The sequence below is a fragment of the Globicephala melas genome, chromosome 3 (genome assembly GCF_963455315.2).
Source record: "Globicephala melas chromosome 3, mGloMel1.2, whole genome shotgun sequence".
Lineage (NCBI taxonomy): Eukaryota > Metazoa > Chordata > Mammalia > Artiodactyla > Delphinidae > Globicephala > Globicephala melas.
In genome coordinates this window covers 93922682-93942276 of record NC_083316.1, presented here as the reverse complement: position 1 = coordinate 93942276, position 19595 = coordinate 93922682, and the positions used below count along the sequence as shown (strand labels likewise).

Below are 19595 nucleotides of genomic sequence, written 5' to 3'. Positions count from 1 at the left end.
GTCATAAGAAGATATTAAATGGTTGGTTCCTCTTAAAGTCACTAGATTCTAGATCTGTGAATGAGCTTTTTACTCTTTTATAGATTGCACTCAATTAACTAATGATTTTGCCTACTGAATTTTCTAGATAAAACAATACTACAGTGGGATACCCTCTCTTGCGGTGGTTCTTAACAGTTTTGTGGTCACATATTCTTTTGAGACTCTGATAAAAGCTATGGGTTATTTAACCAGAAAATATGTATGGATACATACATGCGAAATTTTGCATATAATTTCAAATAGTTTACCAAACTATTTGACTCTTCATGGAGTCAATCCATGGACCCTGGCTGGGTTAAGGACTCTTGCTCTTTTATGTATAAACTCAGTTCCTATCAATGAGCCAAGGCTGTGTTCATTTAAATGCAAGCCAAATTCCTTTGGGAATGATATATGAAATTAACTATAAACATTAATTGTATAATTTCAAAAGATCTTGACCCTGTGTAGTATTGTATTATATGTTTTGTCCACATATCTGTTTGATTTAATATGGTTTTTATATGGGATTTATTACAGAATAATTTCATTCCTTTTTGATTTGATCACTGTTTAATAACTTGGGCTTATCTTTTGTATGCCAAGGAAAAACCATTTTAAAAAAAGCATTTTCAGTACATAAATTGATTTATATGGAGCCACTTTGAGTATTATGTTTTTGCAATATGTTTGTAGTTATGTATCTTTCCAAAACATGACTCCTTAGTTTTCATTCTATCCATTTTCCTACTGATGTAACTAAACAAGGACTTAACTAATTACACAGGCTGGAAGCGCAATTCATTGACCCCTAGGACAACTACTTTTCCGTGTCCTGGCTGTGAGCATGATGTGGATCTTGGAGAACGGGGAATCAACGGTCTGTTTCGAAATTTCACTTTGGAAACTATTGTTGAAAGATATCGTCAGGCAGCCAGGGCAGCCACAGCCATTATGTGTGACCTTTGTAAACCACCACCTCAAGAATCCACAAAAAGTTGCATGGACTGTAGTGCAAGCTACTGCAATGAATGCTTCAAAATTTATCATCCTTGGGGTACTGTAAAAGCGCAGCATGAGTATGTGGGCCCAACTACGAATTTTAGACCCAAGGTAAGTGAAGTTTCTATTAAGTTAGAGTATTAAACTTAATATGATAAGATAAATTGTAACAAGTCTAGAACCTGACAGTAAGAAGGGAAATAACTTTAAAAGCTGGAACAAGAAATTAAGGCCTAGTAGTTGGAGTCATTTAGTATGTTGCTAAACGTCCCCAGAGCTTAGAAGGCAATATTATGGTTCACTCTATTACAATACAGTGTGATACAATACAATATATGAATGTTTGTAATGATAACTGAGTAAGAGAGGAAAGGTGATGTCAGATATACTGTCTAAGATTGAAATGGTTAAAGTTAAAAAGCTTTTGTGCTTTAATATGATAAATCCATAATTGTCTAAAAGATGTGATTGGGAAACATTCTGACATTTTTAGTTACCTAAAATTGTATTATGAATAAATAAGAGTAACTAACTACAGCCTAATAGTTTGAAGCTTATGATATAATGGTTCTATAGTATTTAAAGTGGAATTTGCATTTCTTAAATATTCTGTGTAATTTCTATAGTAACGTACAGAAAAACTTTATGAATGAAGTTATAGATGAAACAAAATAGTGAATAGTGTAATTCACTATAGTCAAGTTCTAAAAAGGTGTCTCATCCTATAGAATATTTGCCTTATAACTTTGAGTTCTTGCATTCCTTGCAGAAAGCCTGACTTTATATTCTATTTTAAATGTAATGGTTTTGAGAATGTAGGAACTTGGGCATGCTTAGAAATTTGAAATCTTTTCCAGTTTTTCTCCTGGAGCTACACATTGGTATTAGGACTTTTTATAATGGAATTAAAAAAAATTTTCTCTAAGTTATCAGACCAGTTGTAGTTGCTTAAAATCTAATCTTTTGGAATAATGGGCAGCTTTTTGATTTCCATTAACACACTAGTTTAAAAGAATCCTCTTTCTTTTCCAAATGAAAACAGCTACATTATGTAAAAATTCAGTGTAACTATGATGATAGTTTACAGAGTAAACAAAAAGGTAGAAACTTAAATCAGGAGAACACAGTTCTAAATTTGGTCAGTGTGTGTGCAATCAATATGTAAAAGCAAACATCTGGAAGCTTATAAAGTGTTCCAAGACTCTCTTAGTAACAGATTTCTTGTGAGGATAATGAGGCTATGGGTCCTCATAAGTTATTTGTTATGATACCTTAAAAAATATTGATCATGATCATTAAGAATTTACCTAGTCATTATGATCAGAGGACCTTTCTAGCTTGTTTAAGCATTTCACTTAAGTCTTATCAGCAGGTTTAGAGGAAATAACACTTACATAATTAATTGACCGTTTGAACCCTCAAATTGAAAAACAGTAATTCTAATGTAGAGAATTCTCATATAATGTACCAAATGCTTTTATTTCTTTTTACACTTTCATTACTTTAAATGGCTTTATTTAGTGATTTCATAAAGCAAATCTTTGTGTTTTGGGACTTTACCCAATTACTTGAAATCTTTTGAGTGCCATGTAAGCTATGAAGACCCTTAATCCCACTTTTATTCTTTATTCAATAGATTTTAATGTGCCCAGAACATGAAACGGAGAGAATAAACATGTACTGTGAATTATGTAAGAGGCCAGTTTGTCATCTCTGTAAGTTGGGTGGTAATCATTCCAACCACCGTGTAACCACTATGAGCAGTGCCTACAAAACCTTAAAGGTAGAACTTATTTTTGGAACTAAATTTTGATCCTTTATAACTTTAGACCTTTAACTTTTTCTGTATAAAATCATACTGTGCATATTGTGTGGTCTGTTTTACTGAAATGAGTTAATAATCTAAAGTGTTACTTAATGATCTATTAATATTAGGTTGTTAGTATTTCTGACCAGGCAGCTCTTTGTCCTACTGATATCTAGTTCTGAGGAAAGAGAGGGATGAAGGACACTTCATTATGACCCATCCCTACATGAGCCCAATGCCACGACATTGAGTGTGGTTACGGGAGTGACACACTTTGAAGGGTAGTAGCTGTTTTAAGACACTTGATTCTTATTGCTGCCAATAGAATTAGTATAAGCATTTTTGTTTATTCTGGTGGGTTCCAGCTAAAACTGAGTTATTTACTGTCTGTTAACCTTATACACGGCCTTTTTTTTTTTTTCGGTACGCGGGCCTCTCACTGTTGTGGCCTTTTCTGTTGCGGAGCACAGGCCCCGGATGCGCAGGCTCAGCGGCCATGGCTCACGGGCCCAGCCGCTCCGCGGCATGTGGGATCTTCCCGGACCGGGGCACGAACCCGTGTCCCCTGAATCAGCAGGCAGACTCTCAACCACTGCGCCACCAGGGAAGCCCACATGGCCCTTTTAAAACTTTTAAATTTGATAATCTACAGCCAAGTAGGCAGTGGTATAGTGCTATTTTTTTGTTTCATTCTTTTTTCCTTTTTAAAAAGGGAATCAATTCATTTATAAATCTACTACCCATTTAAATTTTTGATTCCTTTAACAATATGTGTATGCATTTTTTGACCTGTATCTATTTTGCATCTATACATACAGTTTCATATTTTGTATTTTGTATGTCTGACATGCTCAGTCCTCCCTCTACATTCAACGCATGGGTTACAGTATTGTTGTTTTATTGTCTGTCCTCATTTACTAATTCTGTTATCTGTGTCATTACTAGGTCAATTTTGACTGATTTTTCTTATCATTATGAGTTGTATTCCCCTCCTCCTTTGCAAGCCTGGCAACTTTTGATTGGCTGCCAGGTATTGTAAAGCTCACCTTGTTGGGCACTGGATATTTTTATATTCCTAAAGATATTCTTGAGTTTTCTTCTGTTGTGTGATGAAGTTACTTGGGAACAATTTGTTCCTTTTTGGTCTTGCTGTTAAGCTTTGTTAGGACAGAGCAGCATTTTGTTCTAGGACTAATTTTATGTGATTATTGAAGTAAAGCTATTTGTTTACTCTTCCCAATGCCCTATGAATTTTGAGGTTTTTTTTTTTTTTTTAGTCTGGCTTGTGGGGAACAGGCACTATTTCCGGCATGTGTGAGCTCTGAAATTCTTCCTTCTAATTCTTTTGGGTGATACTTGCCCTGGCCTGTGGCAATTTCCTCACACATAAAAATTGATCAAAGCTCATATGAATAAGCAAGGGGGCTGCTTGGTAAATCTCTGGAGTTCTTTCTCTTTATGGCCACCTGTTCTTAGGTGTTATGTTTTATAAACTCTGGCCTCCGCAGACTCCCAGCTTCATCACCTCATCTCACGGGAGATCCTGGGCCCCATTTGAGTTCTCTGCACCAGGCCTGGGAAGCCTTCTCCTGACAATAAGCTGAGAGCAATCATAGGCTCATCTTGTTTCCCATCCCTCAGGGACACTGTTTTTTGTTTCTTGATGTCCAGTGTCTTGAGAGCTGTTTCATTTATTGTTAGGATTTTTTAGTTGTTTCAAGTGGGTGAGTAAATCCAGTCTTTGTTTCCCTGTTGTGCCTCACAGTGGCAATAACACTGTTTGCTAATTTTAACTTTGACACCTTTTTCGTTTGTTTCTTATTGGTTGGATATTATATAAGTTGTCCAAAACTTTTTTTTCTGTTACTTGGAATCAATATTTGACAATAGCATACACTTAAGTTATCCTTTGCCTTGTTGTTAATTTCTCCCATTTATGTTTCACACTTTTAAAACTGAGACTCCATAATGGATTTTGCAATTTATTCACTTTTTAGTAAGAGTAAAATTATTCAGTTTTGCTGAAAGTAGTAAACAGATCTCCCTAGATCTTCCTTTTTACTTGTTTTAGATTTTAAGCTGGAGGCCTTCATGATGTAGGTGACATAGGTAGGTTTATAATATCATTTTCATTTTTACTCACTTGAGTGTTGCAGGAAGAGAGCTCAAACTCTGCTGGGTGTTAGAATCACCTGGAACACTTGGTAAAACTATGGAAGCCAGGCCTGTACTTCTTTAATGACCTTGGGCCTCTGTGTTCTTTATGGACTCTCAGGAGACTGATGCACACCAGCATTTGAGAACCACCGCTCTAGAGGAAGCTTTGAGCAACTTTGGGGTCCTTGAGAATTTAGCCTCTGATCAGTTCCTAGAGAACTGGGGTCCTAATAACACTAAAGGATTTAAACCTGCTTCTCACGTTAGATGAACTAGTATCAGTGTCTGGTGCATATACTTTTTTGAGGATTATGAATAAATGGACCACTGATTCTTGGTTAAGACAGATCTAGTCTTAACACAGACTGCCTAAGTTTAAGGGGACTGAGAAGACTGGAGCCATCTCAGACAAAGGCTGTGGTTGGCCAGAGACTTGGTCTAAGCATCACAGCTCACTGGAACCACTTAGACCTTGGATGGTGTTTCTGAATTCTGTCCTCTATTCTTCTCTAGCCTATTTAGCACTGTTAACTTAAGCTGTTTCAGAACTAAGCCCTACTTCAGTTTAAATGGCCAAATTCCTTTCTTTGCTACTATAGCTAAAAAGAGTGCCAGCACTCATACCCCGTAGGTCTGGTCCTAACATGGGCCTGACAGCGGTGGTATTGGAAGAACTATCATCTTCCTTGCAGCTTGGTGCTGAGGAAGCACCTCTCAGCCTGTGACATCATGGTTAATGCGTGGTGAGGAGTTTTCTAGTTCAGCTATTGACTATGTGATATTTGTACTCGGTGAGCTTTGGTTTCCTTATCTGTAAAATGCTGGATTAAAATGCAGGATTTTAATGTCTCTTCCTATCCTTAACATCCTATGATTTCCTTCTTGGTCCCATCCTGCCTTGAGTTCTCAGAAATCTTGTTCCTCTGCCTGACAGGTCTTTCCTCTGTCCCTCCAGTGAGCCATCAAGGAAACTCACTGGGTCTGATTCCTGGGTGTCCCAAAGAGTTAAAGATGGGCCATGCTGGAGACCTGTCACTTTCATTTCTGCATACATTCTCTTACCCTGTAACATGGTCTAAGTAAAAAAAGAGGACGATGATATAAGAAGGAGACTCACTTCTTCAATTCCTAGGAGCTTTGCCCCTCTTCTTCCAAACTCTTTTCAACCCTTAGTCCAGTTGTGAGCAAGAAATGTTCAGATCCTCCTGTCAGGGCTACAGCATGGGAGGTGTTTTCTGGATGTTCTTATTCTCACTTAGTCTCAGGATACATTGTCTCTTACTGCTTTGTACCCCGTGGTGCGTCAGGGTATTATTGTTTGTTTTTAAATGTATTTCAGGTATATTAATGTTTTCTGGGCCACACTAGTGATCTCACCAAAATCTATGACATTATGGTAAACTATCCCAGTTTCAAAATGACTACTTTACAAACAAACTATTCAATAAGCTCTTGAAGTTACCTATTTTTATAAATCTGTGTTTTCATTATTGTGTATTGTGTAATTGTTTAGTGAACATCTAGGCTGGGATGGACTCTGAAGATTATTTTGGAAGGGTCTTTGTTGTTTTTCCTGTTGTGTGTGGGGTGTGTGTGTGTGAGAGTGAATTATAAAATCTGGTGGAAGACAACACTATTTGGATTGCTGCCCTTCCATCTACTTAGAAGCCTTGGGAGGAAGCATTCTGGGAGTGATGATGAGACAACAAAAATATGCTATTTGTGTATTCAGGAGTTTTTACTAATCTGAGCATCACTACCTTGTTCTTTTTTCTAACTGCTTCTAATCCCTCATGTATCTTTAGGCCTGTGTGCTCAACGCCAGTGACTGTTTACGCTGGGTTAATAACGATAATAACCATTGTTGATTTTACTGTCTGTTCATCATAGGCTAGAGAAGAGGATACTGTGTTAAAAGAAATTCTGGAAGGCCTTTGTTACACTTCTATTTCTGTTTCTAATATATTCCAATAGGAAAAGCTTTCAAAAGATATTGATTACCTTATTGGCAAGGAGAGCCAGGTGAAGAGTCAGATTTCTGAACTGAACTTGTTAATGAAAGAAACGGAGGTAAGTGATAAGCTGGTTTGCATATTTTTCACTTATTCATTTAGATATTCATTTATTCGTTCATAAAATCCAGAGGGTATTATTTGAGCTGGGAGTACAAAGTTGTGTTAGATCTCACTTCTGCTTTTCTGGGACTAAGAAAACAAATGTAAAATATAATGCTATGTGATCGGTGCTGATAGAGGTTGTGATTAAATGATATTGGAACACAGAGGAAAGAATGACTAATTCTTTATGTGGCAGTTAACGAGTTCTCCAAAGTAGCAATATAAGGAAAATGATAGCTTTTATGATTATCTGTATCTTATAAAACTAACAGATTGCATTTGAAAAATATACTATATGTCAATAAGACCAGGTTTATTTAAGTTTCCAGATACTCCGAAATATATTCCTGTCACATATGTTCACCAAAAGACATGTATTAAGATGTTCTTAGCTGCATTATTTGTGATAGCCACAAAACGGAAAGTACTCAAATGTTCATTAACAGTGGAATATAAATAGCAGTGAAGGATGAATATCTACAACTATGTGCAACAATGTAGATAAGTCTGGCACTAATATTGAAAGGAAGATGCCAAATACAAAGGAGTACATGCTGGGTGATTCCAAGACAGGTGAAACAAGACTGTGTTGTTCAGGATAGGAGTTACTGAAGAGAGAGAGGATTAGTGCCTGGAAAAGTTATAAGGGTGGCTTCTGGGATACTGGTAATATTGTTCAATCTGGATGCTGGTTACATGGGTGTGGTTGCAAAGCCTCACTGATCCTTATACTTATATGTACATTTTCCTCTTTGCATATTATACTTCAATAAAAAATTTTAAAAACTGATAGCACTTTAAAAATATAGTAAGAGAGGATAGGACTGGGTTATTTTAAAATTCCTAATAGTCTTCACTGATTTTGATCCCTATTTCTTTTCTCTATTTGAAATAAACTGAAGAGCCATTACCCTTGATCACTTTATGTTTTGTAATTAAATATAAAAATACTTTGGCTAGTATGAGACTGTCATTTCTTACAAATTTTTTTCAAAAATGGGTAAAAATCATTGAAAAATTATGTGAATTAGCACCATATTACCAGTAAATTTTTTTTTGAATTTTATTTTATTTATTTTTTTATAGAGCAGGTTCTTATTAGTCATCCATTTTATACACATCAGTGTATACATGTCAATCGCAATCTCCCAATTCATCACACCACCACCCCCACCCACAGCTGCTTTCCCCTCTTGGTGTCCATACGTTTGTTCTCTACATCTGTGTCTCAATTTCTGCCCTGCAAACTGGTTCATCTGTACCATTTTTCTAGGTTCCACATATATGTGTTAATATGTGATATTTGTTGTTCTGACTTACTTCACTCTGTATGACAGTCTCTAGATTCATCCACGTCTCTACAAATGACCCAATTTTGTTCCTTTTCATGGCTGAGTAATATTCCACTGTATATATGTACCACATCTTCTTTATCCATTCGTCTGTCGATGGGCATTTAGGTTGCTTCCATGACCTGGCTATTGTAAACGGTGCTGCACTGAACATTGGGGTGCATGTGTCTTTTTTTTCTTTTTTTTTTGCAGTACGTGGGCCTCTCACTGTTGTGGCCTCTCCTGTTGCGGAGCACAGGCTCCGGACGCGCAGGCTCAGCGGCCATGGCTCACGGGCCCAGCCGCTCCGCGGCATGTGGGATCTTCCTGAACGGGGCACAAACCCCTGTCCCCTGCATCGGCAGGCAGATGCTCAACCACTGTGCCACCAGGGAAGCCCACATGTGTCTTTTTGAATTACAGTTTTCTCTGGGTATATGCCCAGTAGTGGGATTGCTGGGTCATATGGTAATTCTATTTTTAGTTTTTTAAGGAACCTCCATAATGTTCTCCATAGTGTCTGTATCAATTTACATTCCCACCAAAAGTGCAAGAGAGTTCCCTTTTCTCCACACCCTCTCTAGCATTTGTTGTTTGTAGATTTTCTGATGATACCCATTCTAACTGGTGTGAGGTGATACCTCATTGTAGTTTTGATTTGCATTTCTCTAATAATTAGTGATGTTGAGCAGCTTTTCATGTGTCTCTTGGCCATCTTTCCATCTTCTATGGAGAAATATCTGTTGAGGTCTTCCGCCCAGTTTTTGATTGGGTTGTTTGTTTTTTTAATATTGAGCTGCATGAGCTGTTTATATATCTTGGAGATTAATTCTTTATCCATAGCTTCATTTGCGAATATTTTCTCCCTTTCTGAGGTCTGCCTTTTTGTCTTGTTTGTAGTTTCCTTTCTTTTGCAAAAGCTTTTAAGTTTCATTAGGTCCCATTTGTTTATTTTTGTTTTTATTTCCATTACTCTAGGAGGTGAATCAGAAAAGATCTTGCTGTGATTTATGTCAAAGAGTGTTCTTCTTATGTTTTCCTCTAAGAGTTTTTTTTTATTGGAGCGTAATTGCTTTACAATGGTGTGTTACTTTCTGCTTTATAACAAAGTGAATCAGTTATACATATACATATGTTCCCATATCTCTTCCCTCTTGCGTCTCCCTCCCTCCCACCCTCCCTATCCCATCCCTCCAGGTGGTCACAAAGCACCGAGCTGATCTCCCTGTGCTATGTGGCTGCTTCCCACTAGCTATCTACCTTACGTTTGGTAGTGTATATATGTCCATGCCTTTCTCACGCTTTGTCACAGCTTACCATTCCCCCTTCCCATATCCTCAAGTCCATTCTCTAGTAGGTCTGTGTCTTTATTCCTGTCTTACCCCAAGGTTCTTCATGACATCTTTTTTCCTTAAATTCCATATATATGTGTTAGTATACGGTATTTGTCTTTCTCTTTCTGACTTACTTCACTCTGTATGACAGACTCTAGGTCTATCCACCTCATTACAAATAGCTCAATTTCGTTTCTTTTTATTGCTGAGTAATATTCCATTGTATATATGTGCCATATCTTCTTTATCCATTTATCCGATGGTGGACACTTAGGTTGTTTCCATCTCTGGGCTATTGTAAATAGAGCTGCAATGAACATTTTGGTACACGACTCTTTTTGAATTATGGTTTTCTCAGGGTATATTCCCAGTAGTGGGATTGCTGGGTCATATGGTAGTTCTATTTGTAGTTTTTAAAGGAACCTCCATACTGTTCTCCATAGTGGCTGTACCAATTCACATTCCCACCAACAGTGCAAAAGGGTTCCCTTTTCTCCACACTCTCTCCAGCATTTATTGTTTCTAGATTTTTTCATGATGGCCATTCTGACTGGTGTGAGATGATATCTCATGTAGTTTTGATTTGCATTTCTCTAATGATTAATGATGTTGAGCATTCTTTCATGTGTTTGTTGGCAGTCTGTATATCTTCTTTGGAGAAATGTCTATTTAGGTCTTCTGCCCGTTTTTGGATTGGGTTGTTTGTTTTTTTGTTATTGAGCTGCAAGAGCTGCTTATAAATTTTGGAGATTAATCCTTTGTCAGTTGCTTCATTTGCAAATATTTTCTCCCATTCTGAGGGTTGTCTTTTGGTCTTGTTTATGGTTTCCTTTGCTGTGCAAAAGCTTTGAAGTTTCATTAGGTTCCATTTGTTTATTTTTGTTTTTATTTCCCTTTCTCTACGAGGTGGGTCAAAAAGGATCTTGCTGTGATTTATGTCATAGAGTGTTCTGCCTATGTTTTCCTCTAAGAGTTTGATAGTTTCTGGCCTTACATTTAGGACTTTCCATTTTGAGCTTATTTTTGTGTATGGTGTTAGGGAGAGATCTAATCTCATACTTTTCCATGTACCTGTCCAGTTTTCCCAGCACCACTTACTGAAGAGGCTTTCCTTTCTCCACTGTACATTCCTGCCTCCTTTATCAAAGATTAGGTGACCATATGTGCGTGGGTTTATCTCTGGGCTTTCTATCCTGTTCCATTGATCTATCTGTTTTTGTGCCAGTACTATACTGTCTTGATTACTGTAGCTTTGTAGTATAGTCTGAAGTCTGGGAGCCTGATTCCTCCAGCTCCGTTTTTCTTTCTCAAGATTGCTTTGGCTATTCGGGGTCTTTTGTGTTTCCATACAAATTGTGAAATTTTTTGTTCTAGTTCTGTAAAAAATGTCAGTGGTAGTTTGATAGGGATTGCATTGAATCTGTAGATTGCTTTGGGTAGTAGAGTCATTTTCACAATGTTGATTCTTCCAATCCAAGATCATGGTATATCTCTCCATCTATTTGTATCAACTTTAATTTCTTTCATCAGTGTCTTATAATTTTCTGCATACAGGTCTTTTGTCTCCTTAGGTAGGTTTATTCGTAGATACTTCATTCTTTTTATTGCAGTGGTAAATGGGAGTGTTTTCTTGATTTCACTTTCAGATTTTTCATCATTAGTGTATAGGAATGCCAGAGATTTCTGTGCATTAATTTTGTATCCTGCTACTTTACCAAATTCATTGATTAGCTCTAGTAGTTTTCTGGTAGCATCTTTAGGATTCTTTATGTATAGTATCACGTTATCTGCAAACAGTGACAGCTTTACTTCTTCTTTTCCGATTTGGATTCCTTTTATTTCCTTTTCTTCTCTGATTGCTGTGGCTAAAACTTCCAAAACTATGTTGAATAAGAGTGGTGAGAGTGAGCAACCTTGTCTTGTTCCTGATCTTAATGGAAATGCTTTCAGTTTTTCACCATTGAGGACGATGTTGGCTGTGGGTTTGTCATATATGGTCTTTATTATGTTGAGGAAAGTTCCCTCTATACCTACTTTCTGCAGGGTTTTTATCATAAATGGGTGTTGAATTTTCTTGAAAGCTTTCTCTGCATCTATGGAGATGATCATATGGTTTTTCTCCATCAATTTGTTAATATGGTGTATCATATTGATTGATTTGCGTATATTGAAGAATTGTTGCATTCCTGGAATAAACCCCACTTGATCATGGTGTATGATCCATTTAATGTGCTGTTGGATTCTGTTTGCTAGTATTTTGTTGAGGATTTTTGCATCTATGTTCATCAGTGATATTGGCCTGTAGTTTTCTTTGTTTGTGACATGTATGTCTGGTTTTGGTATCAGGGTAATGGTGGCCTTGTAGAATGAGTTTGGGAGTGTTCCTCCTTCTGCTATATTTTGGAAGAGTTTGAGAAGGATAGGTGTTAGCTCTTCTCTAAATGTTTGATAGAATTCGCCTGTGAAGCCATCTGGTCCTGGGCTTTTGTTTGTTGGAAGATTTTGAATCACAGTTTCAATTTCAGTGCTTGTGATTGGTCTGTTCATATTTTCTATTTCTTCCTGATTCAGTCTTGGCAGGTTGTGCATTTCAAAGAATTTGTCCATTTATCCAGGTAGTCCATTTTATTGCCATAGAGTTGCTTGTAGTAATCTCTCATGATCTTTTGTGTTTCTGCAGTGTCAGTTGTTATTTCTCCTTTTTCTTTTCTAATTCTATTGATTTGAGTCTTCTCCCTTTTTTGCTTGATGAGTCTGGCTAATGGTTTATCAATTTTGTTTATCTTCTCAAAGAACCAGCTTTTAGTTTTATTGATCTTTGCTATCGTTGCCTTCATTTCTTTTTTTTTTTTTTGCATTCTGCGGGCCTCTCACTGCTGTGGCCTCTCCCGCTGCGGAGCACAGGCTCCGGACGCGCAGGCTCAGTGGCCATGGCTCACGGGCCCAGCCACTCCGCAGCATGTGGGATCCTCCCGGACCGGGGCACGAACCCGTGTCCCCTGCATCGGCAGGCAGACTCTCAACCACTGCGCCACCAGGGAAGCCCTTTCATTTATTTCTGATCTGATTTTTATGATTTCTTTCTTTCTGCTAACTTTGGGGGGGGTTTTGTTCTTCTTTCTCTAATTGCTTTAGGTGCAAGGTTAGGTTGTTTATTCGAGGTGTTTCCTGTTTCTTAAGGTAGGATTGTATTGCTATAAACTTCCCTCTTAGAACTGCTTTTGCTGCATCCCATAGATTTTGGGTCGTCGTGTCTCCACTGTCATTTGTTTCTAGGTATTTTTTGATTTCCTCTTTGATTTCTTCACTGATCACTTCGTTATTAAGTAGTGTATTGTTTAGCCTCCATGTGTTTGTATTTTTTACAGATCTTTTCCTGTAATTGTTATCTAGTCTCATAGCATTGTGGTTGGAAAAGATACTTGATACAATTTCAGTTTTCTTAAATTTACCAAGACTTGACTTGTGACCCAAGATATGATCTATCCTGGAGAATGTTCCATGAGCACTTGAGAAAAATGTGTATTCTGTTGTTTTTGGATGGAATGTCCTATAAATATCAAATAAGTCCATCTTGTTTAATGTATCATTTAAAGCTTGTGTTTCCTTATTTATTTTCATTTTGGATGATCTGTCCATTGGTGAAAATGGGGTGTTAAAGTCCCCTACTATGAATGTGTTACTGTCAATTTCCCCTTTTACTGCTGTTAGTATTTGCCTTATGTATTGAGTTGCTCCTATGTTGGGTGCATTAATATTTACAATTGTTATATCTTCTTCTTGGATTGATCCCTCGATCATTTTGTAGTGTCCTTGCTTGTCTCTTGTAACATTCTTTATTTTAAAGTCTATTTTGTCTGATATGAGAATTGCTACTCCAGCTTTCTTTTGGTTTCCATTTGCATGAAATCTTTTTCCATCCCCTTACTTTCAGTCTGTATGTGTCTGTACGTCTGAAGTGGGTCTCTTGTAGACAGCAAATATATGGGTCTTGTTTTTGTATCGATTCAGCCAATCTGTGTCTTTTGGCGGGAGCATTTAGTCAATTTACATTTAAGGTAATTATCGATATGTATGTTCCTATTCCCATTTTCTTAATTGTTTTGGGTTCGTTATTGGAGGTCTTTTCCGTCTCTTGTGTTTCTTGCCTAGAGAAGTTCCTTTAGCAGTTGTTGTAAAGCTGGTTTGGTGGTGCTGAACTCTCTCAGCTTTTGCTTGTCTGTAAAGGTTTTAATTGCTCCATCAAATCTGAATGAGATCCTTGCTGGCTACAGTAATCTTGGTTGCAGGTTTTTCTCCTTCATCACTTTAAATATGTCCTGCCAGTCCCTTCTGGCTTGCAGGGTTTCTGCTGAAAGATCAGCTGTTAACCTTATGGGGATTCCCTCATGTGTTATTTGTTGTTTTTCCCTTGCTGCTTTTAATATGTTTTCTTTGTATTTAATTTTTGACAGTTTGATTAGTACGTGTCTTGGCGTATTTCTCCTTGCATTTATCCTGTATGGGACTCTCTGTGCTTCCTGGACTTGATTAACTATTTCCTTTCCCATATTAGGGAAGTTTTCATCTATAATCTCTTCAAATATATTCTCAGTCCCTTTCTTTTTCTCTTCTTCTGGAACCCCTATAATTCGAATGTTGGTGTGTTTAATGTTGTCCCAGAGGTCTCTGAGAGTGTCCTCAGTTCTTTTCATTCTTTTTTCTTTATTCTGCTCTGCAGTAGTTACTTCCACTATTTTATCTTGCAGGTCATTTATCCGTTCTTCTGCCTCAGTTATTCTGCTATTGATCCCATCTAAAGTATCTTTCATTTCATTTATTGTGTTGTTCTTCATTTTTTGTTTCATCTTTAGTTCTTCTGGGTCCTTGTTAAATGTTTCTTGCATTTTGTCTATTCTATTTCCAAGATTTTGGATCATCTTTACTATCATTATTCTGAATTCTTTTTCAGGTAGACTGCCTATTTCCTCTTCATTTGTTATGTCTGGTGGGTTTTTATCTTGCTTCTTCATCTGCTGTGTGTTTTTCTGTCTTCTCATTTTGTTTATCTTACTGTGTTTTGGGTCCCCTGTTTTTAGGCTGCAGTTTCGTAGTTCCCATTGTTTTTGGTGTCTGTCCCCAGAGGCTAAGGTTGGTTCAGTGGGTTGTGTAGTCTTCCTGGTGAATGGGACTAGTGCCTGTGTTCTGGTGGATGAGGCTGGATCTTGTCTTTCTGGTGGGTAGGTCCACGTCTGGTGGTGTGTTTTGGGGTTTCTGTGGATTTGTTGTGATTTTAGGCAGCCTCTCTGCTAATGGGTGGGGTTGTGTTCCTGTCTTGCTAGTTGTTTGGCACAGAATGTCCAGCACTGTAGCTTGCTGGTCGTTGAGTGAAGCTGGGTGCTGGTGTTGAGATGGAGATCTCTGGGAGATTTTCGCCGTTTGATATTATGTGGAGCTGGGAGGTCTCTTGTGGACCAGTGTCCTGAAGTTGGCTCTCCCACCTCAGAGGCACAGCACTGACTCCTGGCTGCAGCACCAAGAGCCTTTCATCCGCATGGCTCAGAATAAAAGGGAGAAAAAGTAGAAAGAAAGAATTACTAGAAGGAAGGAAGGAAGGAAGAAAGGAAAGAAGGAAGGAAGGAAAGAAAGAAAGAAGGGAGGGAGGGAAGGAGGGAGGAAGGAAGGAAGGAAGGAGGGAAGTAAGGAAAAGAAGAGAAAGAAGGTAAAGTAAAATAAAAGAAAGTAAGATAAAATATAATAAAGTTATTAAAATAAAAAAATAATTAAGAGAAAATAAAAGAAATAATAATTAAAAAAGGACGGATAGAACCCTAGGACAAATGGTGGAAGCAAAGCTATACAAACAAAAATCTCACACAGAAGCATACACATACACACTCACAAAAAGAGGAGAAGGGGAAAAAATCATAAATCTTGCTCTCAAAGTCCACCACCTTAAGTTGGGATGATTCGTTGTCTATTCATGTATTCCACAGATGCAGTGTACATCAAGTTGATTGTGGAGTTTTAATCTGCTGGTTCTCAGGCTGCTGGGAGAGATTTCCCTTTCTCTTCTTTGTTCTCACAGCTCCCGGGGCTCAGCTTTGGATTTGGCCCCGCCTCTGCATGTAGGTCGCCGGAGGGCAGCTGTTCTTCGCTCAGACAGGAGAGGGTTAAAGGAGCCGCTGATTCGGGGGCTCTGGCTCACTCAGGCTGGGGAGAGGAAGGGGCACGGAGTGTGGGGCGAGCCTGCGGTGGCAGAGGCCGGCGTGATGTTGCACCAGCCTTAGGCGCGCCATGCGTTCTACCGGGGGAGTTGTCCCCGGATCCCGGGACCCTGGCAGTGGCGGGCTGCACAGCCTCCCCAGAAGGGGGGTGTGGAGAGTGACCTGTGCTCGCACACAGGCTTCTTCGTGGCGGCAGCAGCAGCCTTAGCGTCTCATGCCTGTCTCTGGCGTCCGTGCTTTTAGCCGCGGCTCGCGCCCGTCTCTGGAGCTCCTTTAAGCAGTGCTCTTAATCCCCTGTCCTCGCACACCAGGAAAAAAAAGAGGGAAGAAAAAGTCTCTTGCCTCTTCGGCAGCTCCAGACCTTTTCCCGGACTCGCTCCTGGCTAGCCGTGGCGCACTAACTCCCTGCAGGCTGTGTTCACGCCGCCAACCCCAGTCCTCTCCCGGCGCTCCGACTGAAGCCCGAGCCTCAGCTCCCAGCCCTGCCCGCCCTGGCGGGTGAGCAGATAAGCCTCTTGGGCTGGTGAGTGCCGGTTGGCAGCAGTCCTCTGTGCGGGAATCTCTCCGCTTTGCCCTCCGTACCCCTGTTGCTGTGCTGTCCTCTGCGGCTCAGAAGCTCCCCCCCTCCGCCACCCGCAGTTTCCGCCCGCGAAGGGGCTTCCTAGTGTGTGGAAACCTTTCCTCCTTCACGGCTCCCTCCCACTGTTGCAGGTCCCCTTCCTATCATTTTGTCTCTGTTTATTCTTTTTTCTTTTGCCCTACCCAGGTACGTGGGGGGTTTCTTGCCTTTTGGGAGGTCTGAGGTCTTCTGCCAGCGCTCAGTAGGTGTTCTGTAGGAGTTGTTCCATGTGTAGATGTATTTCTGGTGTATCTGTGGGGAGGAAGGTGATCTCTACATTTTACTCTTCCGCCATCTTCCCGGAAGCCTACTCCTCTAAGAGTTTTATAGTGTCCAGTCTTACATTTAGGTCTCTAATCCATTTGGAGTTTATTTTTGTGTATAGTGTTAGGGAGTGTTCTAATTTCATTCTTTTACATGTAGCTGTCCAGTTTTCCCAGCACCACTTACTGAAGAGACTGTCTTTTCTCCATTGTATATCCTTGCCTCCTTTGTCATAGATTAGTTGACCATAGGTGCGTGGGTTTATTTCTGGACTTTCTATCCTGTTCCATTGAGCTATATTTCTGTTTTTGTGCCAGTACCATACTGTCTTGATTACTGTAGCTTTGTAGTATAGTCTGAAGTCAGGGAGTCTGATTCCTCCAGCTCCGTTTTTTCCCCTCAAGACTGCTTTTGCTATTTGGGGTCTTTTGTGTCTCCATACAAATTTTAAGATTTTTTTGTTCTAGCTCTGTAAAAAATGCCATTGGTAATTTGATAGGGAGCGCATTGAATCTGTAGATTGCTTTGGGTAGTATACTCATTTTCACAATATTGATTCTTCCAATCCAAGAAAATAGTATATCTCTCCATCTGTTGGTATCTTTAATTTCTTTCAACAGTGTCTTATAGTTTTCTGCATACAGGTCTTTTGTCTCCCTAGGTAGGTTTATTCCTAGGTATTTTATTCTTTTTGTTGCAATGGTAAATGGGAGTGTTTCCTTAATTTCTCTTTCAGATTTTTCACCATTAGTGAATAGGAATGTAAGAGATTTCTGTGCATTAATTTTGTATCCTGCAATTTTACCAAATTCATTGATTAGCTCTAGTAGTTTTCTGGTGGCATCTTTAGGATTCTCTATGTATAGTATCATATCATCTGCAAACAGTGACAGTTTTACTTCTTTTTTCCAATTTGGTTCCTTTTATTTCTTTTTCTTCTCTGATTGCCATGACTAGGACTTCCAAAACTATGTTGAATAATAGTGGCGAAAAATAAAAAATAGTGGCGAGAGTGGACATCCTTGTCTTGTTCCTGATCTTAGAGGAAATGCTTTCAGTTTTTTACCATTGAGAATGATGTTTGCTGTGGGTTGGTCATATATGGCCTTTATTATGTTGAGGTAGCTTCCATCTATGCCCACTTTCTGGAGAGTTTTTATCATAAATGGGTGTTGAATTTTGTCAAAAGCTTTTTCTGCATCTATTGAGATGATCATATGGTTTTTCTTCTTCAATTTGTTAATATGGTGTATCACATTGATTGATTTGCATATATTGAAGGATCTTTGCATCCCTGGGATAAATCCCACTTGATCATGGTGTATGATCCTTTTAATGTGTTGTTGGATTCTGTTTGCTAGTATCTTGTTGAGGATTTTTGCATCTGTAGTCATCAGTGATATTGGTCTGTAATTTTCTTCTTTTGTAGTATCTTTGTCTGGTTTTTGTATCAGGGTGATGGTGGCCTCATAAAATGAGTTTGGGAGTGTTCCCTTCTCTGCAGTTTTTTGGAAGAGTTTGAGAAGGATGGGTGTTGGCTCTTCTCTAAATGGTTGATATAATTCACCTGTGAAGCCATCTGGTCCTGGACTTTTGTTTGTCGGAAGATTTTTTTTAATTAATTAATTTTATTTTATTATTTATTTTTGGATGCGTTGGGTGTTCGTTACTGCATGTGGTCTTTCTCTAGTTGCAGCGAGTGGGGGCTACTCTTTGTTGCGGTGTGCGGGTTTCTCATTGCGGTGGCTTCTCTTTTTGCAGATCATGGGCTCTAGGTGCGTGGGCTTCAGTCGCTGTGGTACATGGACTCAGTAGTTGTGGCTCTCGGGCTCTGGAGCATAGGCTCAATAGTTTTGGCGCATGGGCTTAGTTGCTCCGCGGCATGTGGGATCTTCCCAGACCAGGGGTCGAACCTGTGTCCCCTGCATTGGCAGGCGGTTTCTTAACCACTGCACCACCAGGGAAGCCCTGTTGGAAGATATTTAATCACAGTTTCAATTTCATTACTTATGATTGGTCTGTTCATATTTCTTCCTGGGTCAGTCTTAGAAGGTTATACCTCTCTAAGAATTTCTCCGTTTCTTCCAGGTTGTCCATTTTATTGGTGTAGAGTAGCTTGTAGTGGTCTTAGTATCGTTTGTATTTCTGCGGTGTCTGTTGTAACTTCTCCTTTTTCATTTGTAGTTTTATTGATTTGAGTCCTCTCCCTCTTTTTCTTGATGAGTCTGGCTAATGGTTTATCAATTTTGTTTATCTTCTCAAAGAACCAGCTTTTAGTTTTATTGATCTTTGCTGTTGTTTTCTATTTCATTTATTTCTGCTCTGATCTTTATGATTTCTTTCCTTCTGCTAACCCTGGGTTTTGTTTGTTCTTCTTTCTCTAGTTCCTTTAGGTGTAAGTTTAGGTTGTTTGTTTGGGATTTTTCTTGTTTCTTGAGGTAGCCTTGTATAGCTATAAACTTCCTTCTTAGAACTGCTTTTGCTGCATCCCATTGGTTTTGGATTGTAGTCTTTTCATTATCATTTTTCTCTAGGTATTTTTTGACTTCCTCTTTGATTTCTTCAGTGATCTCTTGGTTATTTAGTAACGTATTGTTTAGCCTCTATGTGTTTGTGTTTTTTACGGGTTTTTTCCCTGTAATTGATTTCTAATCTCATAGCGTTGTGGTTAGAAGAGATGCTTGATATGATTTCAATTTTCTTAAATTTACTGAGGCTTGATTTGTGACCCACAATG

At 38.8% G+C, this 19595-nt stretch overlaps 1 protein-coding gene across 3 annotated transcripts in view; it reads left to right on the top strand.

The window, feature by feature from the left end:
• The window catches only part of TRIM36 (tripartite motif containing 36), a 43619-nt gene that overhangs the window by 9190 nt on the left and 14834 nt on the right, over positions 1–19595 (top strand). For 2 of the 3 annotated variants that reach the window (XM_060296131.1, XM_030869858.2), the window contains 3 exons: positions 809–1134; positions 2660–2806; positions 6962–7057. In XM_060296131.1, coding sequence (XP_060152114.1) covers positions 809–1134; positions 2660–2806; positions 6962–7057 — 569 coding nt within the window. Of the gene's footprint in view, positions 22–808; positions 1135–2659; positions 2807–6961; positions 7058–19595 lie in introns of all 3 variants that reach the window. The other variant, XM_060296130.1, reaches the window with a different exon arrangement.